This window comes from Procambarus clarkii, chromosome 80 (genome assembly GCF_040958095.1).
Source record: "Procambarus clarkii isolate CNS0578487 chromosome 80, FALCON_Pclarkii_2.0, whole genome shotgun sequence".
NCBI classification, from domain to species: Eukaryota; Metazoa; Arthropoda; class Malacostraca; order Decapoda; family Cambaridae; genus Procambarus; species Procambarus clarkii.
Window position 1 is genome coordinate 24850828 of NC_091229.1, and position 13396 is coordinate 24864223.

The 13396-nt window shown below is 41.2% G+C and overlaps 1 protein-coding gene across 1 annotated transcript in view; it reads left to right on the forward strand.

Moving 5' to 3' along the window:
- The window catches only part of LOC123746342 (uncharacterized), a 29536-nt gene extending 16306 nt beyond the window's left edge, over positions 1–13230 (forward strand). Inside the window, exons 2-4 of the mRNA XM_045727795.2 lie at positions 2293–2448; positions 7468–7614; positions 10583–13230. Of these exons, the coding sequence (XP_045583751.1) occupies positions 2293–2448; positions 7468–7614; positions 10583–10713 (434 nt within the window). The 3' untranslated portion in view covers positions 10714–13230. The remainder of the gene's footprint in view (positions 1–2292; positions 2449–7467; positions 7615–10582) is intronic.
- The last annotated feature ends 166 nt before the right edge of the window (positions 13231–13396 follow it).

Consider the following 13396-nt stretch of genomic DNA (forward strand, 5'->3'; position numbering starts at 1 on the left):
CTGTACTAAAATTACTGCAATCACACTTTATCTCAAACATTCGTCTAAACGAGGAAAATATTAATCTTATAATCATACCTAGCATCCCTCTCAAACAGAGAGGAATGCTAACATGGAGCCTCAGAATCTTTTGTTTACCTCCTAGAGTGAACACGTGTGGGGGTATCTTATATAAAGACTTCTACCAGGACTTCTACCAAGATATCTACCAAGACCTCTACCAAGACTTCAACCAAGACCTCTACCAAGCCCTCTACCATGCCTTCTACCAAGACCTCTACCAAGCCTTCTACCAAGACCTCTACCAAGACTTCTACCTAGACTTCTACCTAGGCTTCTACCAAGACTTCTACCAAGACTAACACCGCACAAACAATCTAATAATCACCAAAATAGCCACCTAAGATACTCAGGGAGGTGCTGAACTATAAATAAGAACAAAATACTGATACATGTATCTAAAAACAGTGTAAGAGAGTCCACCACTCCAGCACGTGAGGTCGCTCTCCACTTCCACATATATCTAAATCTAAGCAAACGCTACGAGTGAATCTATCCTACAGCAATGCTACTATCTTATCAAAAATATATTGTGCCTTATCTCATCAAGAGAGATATGAAATCTGGCATTTTGTCAGCATCAAGTAATAATATTTACTTGCCTATAAATCATTTAATAGCTTGCTTGAATCATATAACTAGTTGTTATAATTACTAGACAAAATTCCAGTTATTGTCTATGCAGTTCAAGAGCCAGGCTAGACTGTGTACAGTGTTCAGATCTTTTGATGCTAGAACAGACCCGGGAATTACAGTCAGTGTACGGTGTTTTATGGTTTAATCCCTTATATAAAATACAATGTTAAATGTGTCTAAATACCAACAGGTAGATCGTGATGGTCAAGGGATTAAGGCATCCTGTAGTTACCAGTTGCGTTGCTCCTGGGAGTATGGGTTCGAGTCACTTCTGGGGTGTGAGTTTTCAGTCGCATATAGTCCTGGGGACCATTCAGGCTTGTTCGCATATAAATATATATATATATATATATATATATATATATATATATATATATATATATATATATATATATATATATATATATATATATATATATAGGTTAGGTTAGGTAGCCAAAAAAGTTAGGTTAGGTTAGGTTAGGTAGGCTAGGTAGTCGAAAAACAATTAATTCATGAAAACGTGCCTTATTAGGCAAATTGGGCCCTGCATAGGCTGAAAAGTGCGTTCTGGCTACTAGATACGACCATTCAGGCTTGCTCGCATATATTCCGAACCCATACTCTGCCCGAAACGCTTTGCGTAATAGTGGCTTTAGGCATTGTATGTACTAGCTCTATCTATAAAGCCAACAAACTTTGTAAATCTCTTTATGTATGTACCTTACCTAAATAAAAAATTATTATTATTATTATATATATATATATATATATATATATATATATATATATATATATATATATATATATATATGTATATATGTGTATATATATATATATATATATATATATATATATATATATATATATATATATATATATATATGTATATATGTGTGTATATATATATATATATATATATATATATATATATATATATATATATATATATATATATATATATATATATATATATATATATATATATATATATATATATATATATATATATATATATATATATATATGTCGCACCTAGTAGCCAGAACGCACTTCTCAGCCTACTATGCAAGGCCCGATTTGCCTAATAAGCCAAGTTTTCATGAATTAATATATTTTCTCTAATTTTTTTCTTATGAAATGATAAAGCTACCCATTTCATTATGTACGAGGTCAATTTTTTTTTATTGGAGTTAAAATTAACGTAGATATATGACCGAACCTAACCAACCATACCTAACCTAACCTAACCTATCTTAATAGGTTAGGTTAGGTTAGGTGGCCAAAAAAGTTAGGTTAGGTTAGGTTAGGTAGGTTAGGTATTCGAAAAACAATTAATTCATGAAAACTTGGCTTATTAGGCAAATTTGGCCTTGCATAGTAGGCTGAGAAGTGCGTTCTGGCTACTAGGTACGACATATATATATATATGTGTGTGTGTGTGTGTGTGTGTGTGTGTGTGTGTGTGTGTGTGTGTGTGTGTGTGTGTGTGTGTGTGTGTGTGTGTGTGTGTACATGAACTTTGTTGGCCTTCACAAGTGCCTTGTAATTCAAGGCATCTCTCCATGTGTGTGTTATCACGTCACCTTCTCTCCCTCACCTGTGTGCGTCACGCAGGTAGTGTCCAGTGCTACACCTGCACCAGTGACGCCAACAACCTCTATTGCGTCAACGAACCGGACAACGTGGCCAATGGCTCCCCGATCACTGACTGTCACACAGGCGAGGACATCTGCTGCACCATCACTCGCCAGGAGTACCTCGAGAGCCCAGGTGAGAGAGACAGAGAGGGAGAGAGAGAGAGAGAGAGAGAGAGAGAGAGAGAGAGAGAGAGAGAGAGAGAGAGAGAGAGAGAGAGAGAGAGAGAGAGAGAGAGAGAGAGAGAGAGAGAGAGAGAGAGAGAGAGAGAGAGAGAGAGACAGAGAGAGAGAGAGAGAGAGAGAGAGAGAGAGAGAGAGAGAGAGAGAGAGAGAGAGAGAGAGAGAGAGAGAGAGAGAGAGAGAGAGAGAGAGAGACAGAGAGAGAGAGAGAGAGAGAGAGAGAGAGAGAGAGAGAGAGAGAGAGAGAGAGAGAGAGAGAGAGAGAGAGAGAGAGAGAGACAGAGAGAGAGAGAGAGAGAGAGAGAGAGAGAGAGAGAGAGAGAGAGAGAGAGAGAGACAGACAGACAGACAGACAGACAGACAGACAGACAGACAGACAGACAGACAGACAGACAGACAGACAGACAGACAGACAGACAGACAGACAGACAGACATAGACAAATGGAGAGAGAGTAAGCGATATCAGTGATCGTTCACTCCTAGGCTGTTTTGCATCTGGAACTTGTTCGCTCAACAGGTTGATACACGGGAGAACAGGTCAACTGATCACATGAAGACTTGTGGGTAACAATCATATAAGGAACAGGATGAGCCTGGCTACATACTCATCCTGTTCCTTATATGATTGTTACTTAATGTTGTTAATGAATAAAGGCTACTCCTATTAATGCATATAACAGACTCATGAAGTAAATGGGTCTCTAGGAGTAGGTTTCAACTGAGCTGAGGTAGGATTACAGAGCATGCTTTCAGTTTCACCAGGTTCATTAAATGATAGTTCCCTATGTGACTGTTTCAAAGTTCATTCTCAAGAAATAAATGTGTCTCTAGCAGGCTTCAACTGAGCTTAGGTAGGATAACAGCTCTTGCTTGCCTGTGACGTCATTTCACAGCCCTTATGAATCCTAGTCTTAGTTTAAAAAAATATAAGTAGATAAAGAGGATGCGTGGTAAACTCTTACTGTACACTGATGTCTAATGATTTACGGTACTGTTCTTAAGCCAAATAAAGTATGAGTTTGTTTAGAATTAGGAGAATATAAACATTTAACGATGATGAACAAACAAATACAATAACAATGACGTGTGACTCAACTGACCAGAAGGAGAACACAGTAAAGAAGTACAGTAATGATGTGTGATTGGTATGGAGGTAACTGACTCGTGGGATTTATTGATTTATTTACAATTTATTATTTTATATTAATTTACATAATTATCCATTTATTACATTAATTTATTTGTTTTGATAGCGGACTGTATGATTTTATTCCCACAAATCGTTTCCTATACAATCTGTTTTTTTATTATTATTACTTATATACATATATATAGTCTATCAATCGAAATTATTAATTGGTAGACCTTGACTACAATGTTAAGACTACATAAGTTAGTAAATACTGGGGAAGCTTTATATGGATAGTAGTTGGGCCCTGGACAACCAGATATAAATACGGATGATCACAGACAAATACTCCGTGTAGGTGATGCTGGTGTCTTCCCGTGTCACGTGTTGTGCTAGTGTCTTCCCGTGTCACGTGTTGTGCTAGTGTCTTCCCGTGTCACGTGTTGTACTAGTGTCTTCCCGTGTCACGTGTTGTGCTAGTGTCTTCCCGTGTCACGTGTTGTGCTAGTGTCTTCCCGTGTCACGTGTTGTGCTAGTGTCTTCCCGTGTCACGTGTTGTGCTAGTGTCTTCCCGTGTCACGTGTTGTGCTAGTGTCTTCCCGTGTCACGTGTTGTGCTAGTGTCTTCCCGTGTCACGTGTTGTGCTAGTGTCTTCCCGTGTCACGTGTTGTGCTAGTGTCTTCCCGTGTCACGTGTTGTGCTAGTGTCTTCCCGTGTCACGTGTTGTGCTAGTGTCTTCCCGTGTCACGTGTTGTGCTAGTGTCTTCCCGTGTCACGTGTTGTGCTAGTGTCTTCCCGTGTCACGTGTTGTGCTAGTGTCTTCCCGTGTCACGTGTTGTGCTAGTGTCTTCCCGTGTCACGTGTTGTGCTAGTGTCTTCCCGTGTCACGTGTTGTGCTAGTGTCTTCCCGTGTCACGTGTTGTGCTAGTGTCTTCCCGTGTCACGTGTTGTGCTAGTGTCTTCCCGTGTCACGTGTTGTGCTAGTGTCTTCCCGTGTCACGTGTTGTGCTAGTGTCTTCCCGTGTCACGTGTTGTGCTAGTGTCTTCCCGTGTCACGTGTTGTGCTAGTGTCTTCCCGTGTCACGTGTTGTGCCAGGTGTCTTCCCGTGTCACGTGTTGTGCTAGTGTCTTCCCGTGTCACGTGTTGTGCTAGTGTCTTCCCGTGTCACGTGTTGTGCTAGTGTCTTCCCGTGTCACGTGTTGTGCCAGGTGTCTTCCCGTGTCACGTGTTGTACTAGTGTCTTCCCGTGTCACATGTTGTGCTAGTGTCTTCCCGTGTCACATGTTGTGCTAGTGTCTTCCCGTGTCACGTGTTGTACTAGTGTCTTCCCGTGTCACGTGTTGTACTAGTGTCTTCCCGTGTCACGTGTTGTGCTAGTGTCGTCCCGTGTCACGTGTTGTGCTAGTGTCTTCCCGTGTCACGTGTTGTGCTAGTGTCTTCCCGTGTCACGTGTTGTGCTAGTGTCGTCCCGTGTCACGTGTTGTACTAGTGTCTTCCCGTGTCACGTGTTGTACCAGGTCTTCCCGTGTCACGTGTTGTACTAGTGTCTTCCCGTGTCACGTGTTGTGCTAGTGTCTTCCCGTGTCACGTGTTGTGCTAGTGTCTTCCCGTGTCACGTGTTGTGCTAGTGTCTTCCCGTGTCACGTGTTGTGCTAGTGTCTTCCCGTGTCACGTGTTGTGCTAGTGTCTTCCCGTGTCACGTGTTGTGCTAGTGTCTTCCCGTGTCACGTGTTGTACTAGTGTCTTCCCGTGTCACGTGTTGTGCTAGTGTCTTCCCGTGTCACGTGTTGTGCTAGTGTCTTCCCGTGTCACGTGTTGTGCTAGTGTCTTCCCGTGTCACGTGTTGTGCTAGTGTCTTCCCGTGTCACGTGTTGTGCTAGTGTCTTCCCGTGTCACGTGTTGTGCTAGTGTCTTCCCGTGTCACGTGTTGTACCAGGTCTTCCCGTGTCACGTGTTGTGCTAGTGTCTTCCCGTGTCACGTGTTGTACTAGTGTCTTCCCGTGTAACGTGTTGTACCAGGTCTTCCCGTGTCACGTGTTGTGCTAGTGTCGTCCCGTGTCACGTGTTGTGCTAGTGTCTTCCCGTGTCACGTGTTGTACTAGTGTCTTCCCGTGTCACGTGTTGTACCAGGTCTTCCCGTGTCACGTGTTGTGCTAGTGTCGTCCCGTGTCACGTGTTGTACTAGTGTCTTCCCGTGTCACGTGTTGTACTAGTGTCTTCCCGTGTCACGTGTTGTGCTAGTGTCGTCCCGTGTCACGTGTTGTGCTAGTGTCTTCCCGTGTCACGTGTTGTGCTAGTGTCTTCCCGTGTCACGTGTTGTGCTAGTGTCGTCCCGTGTCACGTGTTGTGCTAGTGTCTTCCCGTGTCACGTGTTGTGCTAGTGTCGTCCCGTGTCACGTGTTGTACTAGTGTCTTCCCGTGTCACGTGTTGTGCTAGTGTCTTCCCGTGTCACGTGTTGTACTAGTGTCTTCCCGTGTCACGTGTTGTGCTAGTGTCTTCCCGTGTCACGTGTTGTGCTAGTGTCTTCCCGTGTCACGTGTTGTGCTAGTGTCTTCCCGTGTCACGTGTTGTGCTAGTGTCGTCCCGTGTCACGTGTTGTGCTAGTGTCTTCCCGTGTCACGTGTTGTGCTAGTGTCTTCCCGTGTCACGTGTTGTGCTAGTGTCTTCCCGTGTCACGTGTTGTGCTAGTGTCTTCCCGTGTCACGTGTTGTGCTAGTGTCTTCCCGTGTCACGTGTTGTGCTAGTGTCTTCCCGTGTCACGTGTTGTGCTAGTGTCGTCCCGTGTCACGTGTTGTGCTAGTGTCTTCCCGTGTCACGTGTTGTGCTAGTGTCTTCCCGTGTCACGTGTTGTACTAGTGTCTTCCCGTGTCACGTGTTGTGCTAGTGTCGTCCCGTGTCACGTGTTGTACTAGTGTCTTCCCGTGTCACGTGTTGTGCCAGGTGATTGTTCTTCCCCTTCTCTTTCACCTGTCAAAAGTCACCCACAATAACAATCGTAACCTATATATATGACAGTTATATCAGGGGGTAAATATTGTAATTTATTTGATAAGATTTAATTAATAATTACCCTGTTTGGGTGGCTCGCCATGCATTCTTATCGGTATTCCCTAATCTATTATTAGTGGCCAGACAAAGCTAGACAGAGATGGAATCGAGTACAGAACATTTCCCTTGTTGTTGACGAAGATCGTACTGGTGAAGGGACGTTTTTGGTCCCGTAACACTGTGTCCAGAGGGAAATAATTGCAGAGCTTGATCTGCTCTAACGAGACTTCATTGTTTACGTTAAATTACTGGTGTCTGCCTCCCCTCTCGGCTCAGAGAGACGCCCACCTCCTTGGTTCCCTGGTTCCTATACTGTCCTTTTATTGACAATGGGGGAGGTAGACTTCAGTATGTTGGTAGTTATATTAGATCCAGTCATAGAGAATACTTTTTTTATTGATTCTAATGCCAGACAGGTGTTTTAAGAGGAATTCACAAAATTATTAGCTGATGAATTTAATGGCTACATGAAATTGATTTCCCGTTTTCTCCCGAGGAAATTTCCACTGGAATCTCGATTTCTATAATTGATTAAAGCTACTTTAGGTTTAATTTCTTAGTACAAAATAGCAGCAATATTACCTGCATATTGTATTGAAAGTTAGTAAATGGTGTCGGTTTTTCCGACAACTTCAGTCATTTAACACATTGTAATTGACAGTAGCTAATATTGTTTCTAAATGTTTCACTTCTTGAGCCCTTATTAACACACTAACACAATGCTGACTTAACCCTTTCTCCGTGTGTGTCTGGCGCTGGGTCGACCTGTGTGTCTGGCGCTGGGTCGAGCAGGACAGATAGTCTCCTTCAGTCGCTCCTGCCAGCCCAACTGCCCCAAGGACGGCTTCACGCCCGTCAAGGACCTGACGCAGGTCAACTACAAGACCTACTGCAGGACGCCTAAATGCAACATTGGTCCTGGCAACAAGCCCCTTAGCGGTAAGTGCCGTCTCCCCGGCTAGCAAACTATCGTATCAACATGAGCATAAAAAATACGAAAGGCCTTTAGGCCTATGAGAGGCAGATAGAATATTTATCCAACTATTCTCATACATATATATGTTTAACCTATGCTTGAAACCGTCCATCTATCCCATGTCTATTATGCAACGAGGTAATCTATTCCGCAAATCAACCAACCTGTTTCCAAACTAGATCTATCTCGGTCTGTCCTAAATTGCCCAAAAACGCTATGCTTGCTAGAGGCGTTACGAGAATGTTAGAACTCTTGTATATATACATAAAAATATATAAAAATCTAAACCTAACCAATTTACAGCCATTGTTTCGTGTATTATCTTATGTTGATATATTTAACACATTAATATCCCTTTTGTTATACCCAGTCATACTCTTCAGTTATCACCTCTAATTCTTTAAGCTTTCTGGGGGATGTAAACTAAGCTTTCTCAACCTCACATCATGAGGAAAGTGGCTCCAAACAATATATAAGTGTGATAGAAGACATACTACTTAACTACTAAAAATGTGTATTCAGTTAAAAGAAATACGAAAATTGCACAAAATTGCAACTAGGTGAACTCAGGAGAGGAATAGATAAAAATAATATGCTAATAAGGTAATAAAGAAAAACGTTGAAGCCCTGAAAAATAAAAAAAATCATTGTTGCTATATAATACGTTCATGATCTGAAGAGAAAACTAATTAGACTGTAAGAAAAAAAATGACAGCTTATTAGTGATTGAAAAGCAAGATTGAGTGACAGATGCGTCAGCTTCGTAGTATGGCGTCCAAGATTCAACTGCATAATTAAAATATTGTAACAAGGGCAAAATACAGCTGGAGAAACATTAAACGTGTTAGAAACGTGTTAGCTATAAAACATTATTTTATAGCTAACACTTCTACTAATAAATTCCAGTATCCTATTTGCTTTATCCCAAACATTCATAAATATCTTTTTTTGGCTTTAAATTCCTACCAATCATGACCCCAGATCTCTTATACATACAAACGTCGCAATTTCATCACTCTCCAGCCGATATCTGGTACTCTAAAGCTGATATCTGGCACTCTCCAGCTGATATCTGGCACTCTCTAGCTGACATCTGGCACTTTCCAGCTGATATCTGTCACTCTCCTTCTGATATCGGCCACTTGACCTTGTCTTGAAGCCCTACATTTGCATTCCTGCATAAACTACATCTGTTTCTTTTGTTCATTTCGGAAGCCTGTCCAGATCGTCGTAACGTTATTTTATGTTTGATTTTGTATATATTGTTCTGCCCAATTTTGGTATCGTCTGTAAATGTGTATATATATGATGCTCATTCCTGAATTTAAATAAACAATTAACAACAGAGACCCATGGATGGTCAAAATGCCCTTGGGAGTGCCCTGGGGAGTGCCCTTGGTAGTGCCCTTGGAAATGCCCTTGGGAGTGCCCTGGAGAGTGCCCTGGGGAGAGCCCAGGAGAGTGCCCTGGGGAGTGCCCTGGAGAGTGCCCTGGAGAGTGCCCTGGGGAGTGCCCTGGAGAGTGCCCTTGGGAGTGCCCTGGAGAGTGCCCGGGGAGTGCCCTGGGAGTGCCTTGGGAGTGCCCTGGGAGTGCCCTTGGGAGTGCCTTGGGAGTGCCCTGGGAGTGCCCTTGGGAGTGCCCTGGAGAGTGGCCTGGGGAGTGCCCTGGGGAGTGCCCTAGGGAGTGCCTCTGAGGCATTCCACTTATAACGGCTTCCCACTCTAATATAACTCCTCTTATACAAACAATTTGTTTCCTTTGAAATATCCAAAAATTATACATCTTAAGATAGCACCCCAAATACCATGAGCCTCTACCTTTCTTAGCAGTCTTCCTTGAGGCACTGAATCGAAATCAAAGTACAAAGTGCTCAAGGTCCGTGAGCACCGTGAGTAAATCAAGGTACTCAAGTCAAGGTACAACAATTTTGTGCTGCTCGACGCTCGACTGCTAATTTGACGATATCCTTTTCCCTAGTCTGGTGCCCGCAACTGTATGCACATGCAACAGTGCAGGATACACGCGATTTAGTGGAGACTATTTGTATTCGGTTGTATAAACAAATCCTTTATTTGTTTATCTGCGGGAGGAACAGTTGTTGGTAAGAGTAAGAAATTGAAAGTAAGTAATATAAAGCATTATAAATTATTTGGAGGATGGAAAGGATTCAGATCATATGTTAGGAGGATGGGAGGGATTCCCATCATATGTTAGGAGGAAGAGAAAATAAGGATTTTGGAAGCATGTTATAAGGAAGGGTGCGATTCTGATTACATGTTAGGAAGAAGGAAGGGGGTTTCAATCACACGTTCAGAGGAAGGAATTCCATTCACATGTAGCAGGATGGATGGGAGGGATTCTGATCCCATGCTATAAAGAAGAAAAGGATTCCGATCACATGTTCAAGGATGTAAGGGATTCCGATCACATGCAGGGTGTTGCTAAGGTCCGGGCAGCCATCGTTTTACAAATGATGTGACAACTTGGGTGGACTCGTAACAAGAGTGTAGGACTTTACACTGGTCTAAGCCAGAGGTCTGTCTGGGAAGGGGAAATAAAGGAGGCAATACTAAATAGAAAGAGATCTTATAGAAGGAATAACATTAATTTTCTTTTGATACTGTCAAGGAAGATCCATTTTCTTTAATGTTCATACCCAAACTGTAATAAACAACGAGACATCCACACACGCTCGTCATAGGGTATGGTTACAGCTACATCAGTGGAGACAGTTGTGGATCCATCATGGTATTTAACGACCCCATTAATGCCCAGTACTATTAATGTTTCTTGCCTTGGTTAAGGGGCTTTAAGGCCAATATTCACAAATATTTATTATCCAGAGATTGATTTATAGTATAGCTAAAATATTCAAAAATTAATTAAATAAGCAACTAATACAAATTGTTGTTGTGTGGGGTTCCTCCACAGGCGGAGGTGGCGGCGGCGATGATGGCAACAGCATCCACAATATTCCTGGAACCGGAGGCACGTCTTCCACGACCACCTCCCTCACACTCCTCATAGCTGCCACGGCCCTGGCTCTCCTCCCCAGGCTCTAGTCTTCCCATCACAAGATACTAGTTTTTTTGTTTGTCCTCCAACATCTCCAGGAGCTAGTGGTGTGCCTCTAACATCTCCAGGGACTAGTGGTGTGTCCCCAACATCTCTAGGAACTAGTGGTATGCTTCCAACATCTCCAGGAACTAATGGTGTGTCCCCAACATCTCCAGGAACTAGTGGTGTGCCTCCAACATCTCCAGGAACTAGTGGTGTGCCTCCAACATCTTCAGGAACTAGTGGTGTGTCCCCAACATCTCTAGGAACTAGTGGTATGCTTCCAACATCTTCAGGATCTAGTGAACTAGTGGTGCTGCAAACCCAACATCACCTGGAACTAATGTTTTCTTAATACTTTGTTACCTTCTTCAGAACTCTTATCACACTGTTACGTCTTGCAAACCTTTTTGTCATATACTATCGGACTGGCTCCAAACAGTCCCAACTGAAAAATTTCCTTGTAGAATTATCACTCAACAATGCTGGATAAAGTACAGAAACATTTATTGCTCCTTATGTATGGGATTTCCCATTGACTGACACTAATTCCTCCCTAAGCACTCCTCATGATCTTAAGACCCTCTGCATTAATGCAGTCCTTAGCTTTGCCACCTCCATAGACTCACCTCCAATATATCTGAAACAATAAATAGATCATGAAATGTGAAAACCAGGATACAGCTAGAAGCGCCTAGATGGACTTTACTATATGCTCCTGGAAGCATGGTAAATATAAAGTGTTAACTTAGACATGTGCAGCCAAATTATCCAACGCACTATTCTTGTCACGAGGATCTAAAGACTACCTTAAAGAAAACCCAGCGTACAGGCAGTCACAGAGGCCTTGCACGATTCAACAGCTTCGTCCTAATAGGTTTTGAGACACTGGCTCCTAGGATACATGTGCTCTCCAATTTCTGAATGTGTTGGGTAACAGATATGGTTTTATTATTAAACATAACACTCATTTCAAATTGAACTTCTTATATAGCCTTCCGGAGGTGAGGGGCTGTACGCTATACTCTGTTGTACGTTTGAATGCTGTACGCTTTTCCTAATTTAATGACAATGCTAATGCACTGGAACAGAAATCTGTTATCTCTGGGTTTCTTAGGCTGAATAATTAGCTACTTCATTCAAGAATTTCAGTGCACAGTTACCCAATGAGCATAATGTGCGTGAGCATACCTGAAAGAAGTTTAAACATTATAAAAGACTTGAATATTTGGGAATTTTCTTGGTCTCTATGGCTGTAGCAGAACCTCCTTCCCCTTTGGTTTCCTAATGGTTTCCTAAGTTGTGGAAAGGCGTTTTGACCAAATCGTAGGCACACGTGTAGTTCCACACACTGCCAGTTGGTGTGTATTGTTGTTGTTGTCCTCCACACTACAATTGGTTCTAGTTGTGTAGGGCAGCGAGCTGCGGCTCCTCTTGATGACGTCGCTGACATCTTCGTGTGCTGGATATATATATATATATATATATATATATATATATATATATATATATATATATATATATATATATATATATGTCGTACCTAGTAGCCAGAACGCACTTCTCAGCCTACAATGCAAGGCCCGATTTGCCTAATAAGCCAAATTTTCATGAATTAATTGTTTTTCGACTACCTAACCTACCTAACCTAACCTAACCTAACTTTTTCGGCTACCTAACCTAACCTAACCTGTAAAGATAGGATAGGTTAGGTTAGGTAGGGTTGGTTAGGTTCGGTCATATATCTACATTAATTTTAACTCCAATAAAAAAAAAATTACCTCATACATAATGAAAAGGGTAGCTTTATCATTTCATAAGAAAAAATTTAGAGAAAATATATTAAATCAGGAAAACTTGGCTTATTAGGCAAATCGGGCCTTACATAGTAGGCTGAGAAGTGCGTTCTGGCTACTAGGTACGACATATATATATGTATATATATATATATATATATATATATATATATATATATATATATATATATATATATATATATATATATATATATATATATATATATTATAACCTATCCAAACACCGATGAAATTATCTAGTTATCACTAGGTAAACAATTATAATTATTGATTAAAATTATACTCCTGTAAAATATTTTGTTGTTGTTACTATAAGTTCAATTGAATAATAAACATTATTATCAATTACCTCACTCCACAGATGGTGTTGACATCGCCACATATACGCTACACTAATTATTATAATTACACAATATTTATCAAACCTAATTTATGAAATTTTTAATTTATTATTCATTTAAATGAGTAAGTAGTCATAATAATATTTCCTGATTATTATAATTATTCATTATATATTCCATAACAAAGACAACAATACCTGTCATTGCATGACACTGAACAAATCAAAACTACAATTAAAAATTAATATCAATTCCAATTTTAACGACAATAATATATTAAAAAATTTTCCCACAGGACACGCAAATCAACTAAATTTGCGGCAATTAATATAGTTTTGAAGAGTAATAAATGAACAAGACTAAATTAGAGTTTTAATTATTTACCAGAACAGGAGATTGAAAGACTTTCTCATAGAGGCCACCTCACCAAACTGCAATGTGTGCAGCTCGGTCATATCAACTCGCAGCAAGGCTCAGACGAAGAAAACGGAAGACCTAAAGGCCTTCACTCTCCCTAAAGAGTACTCTCG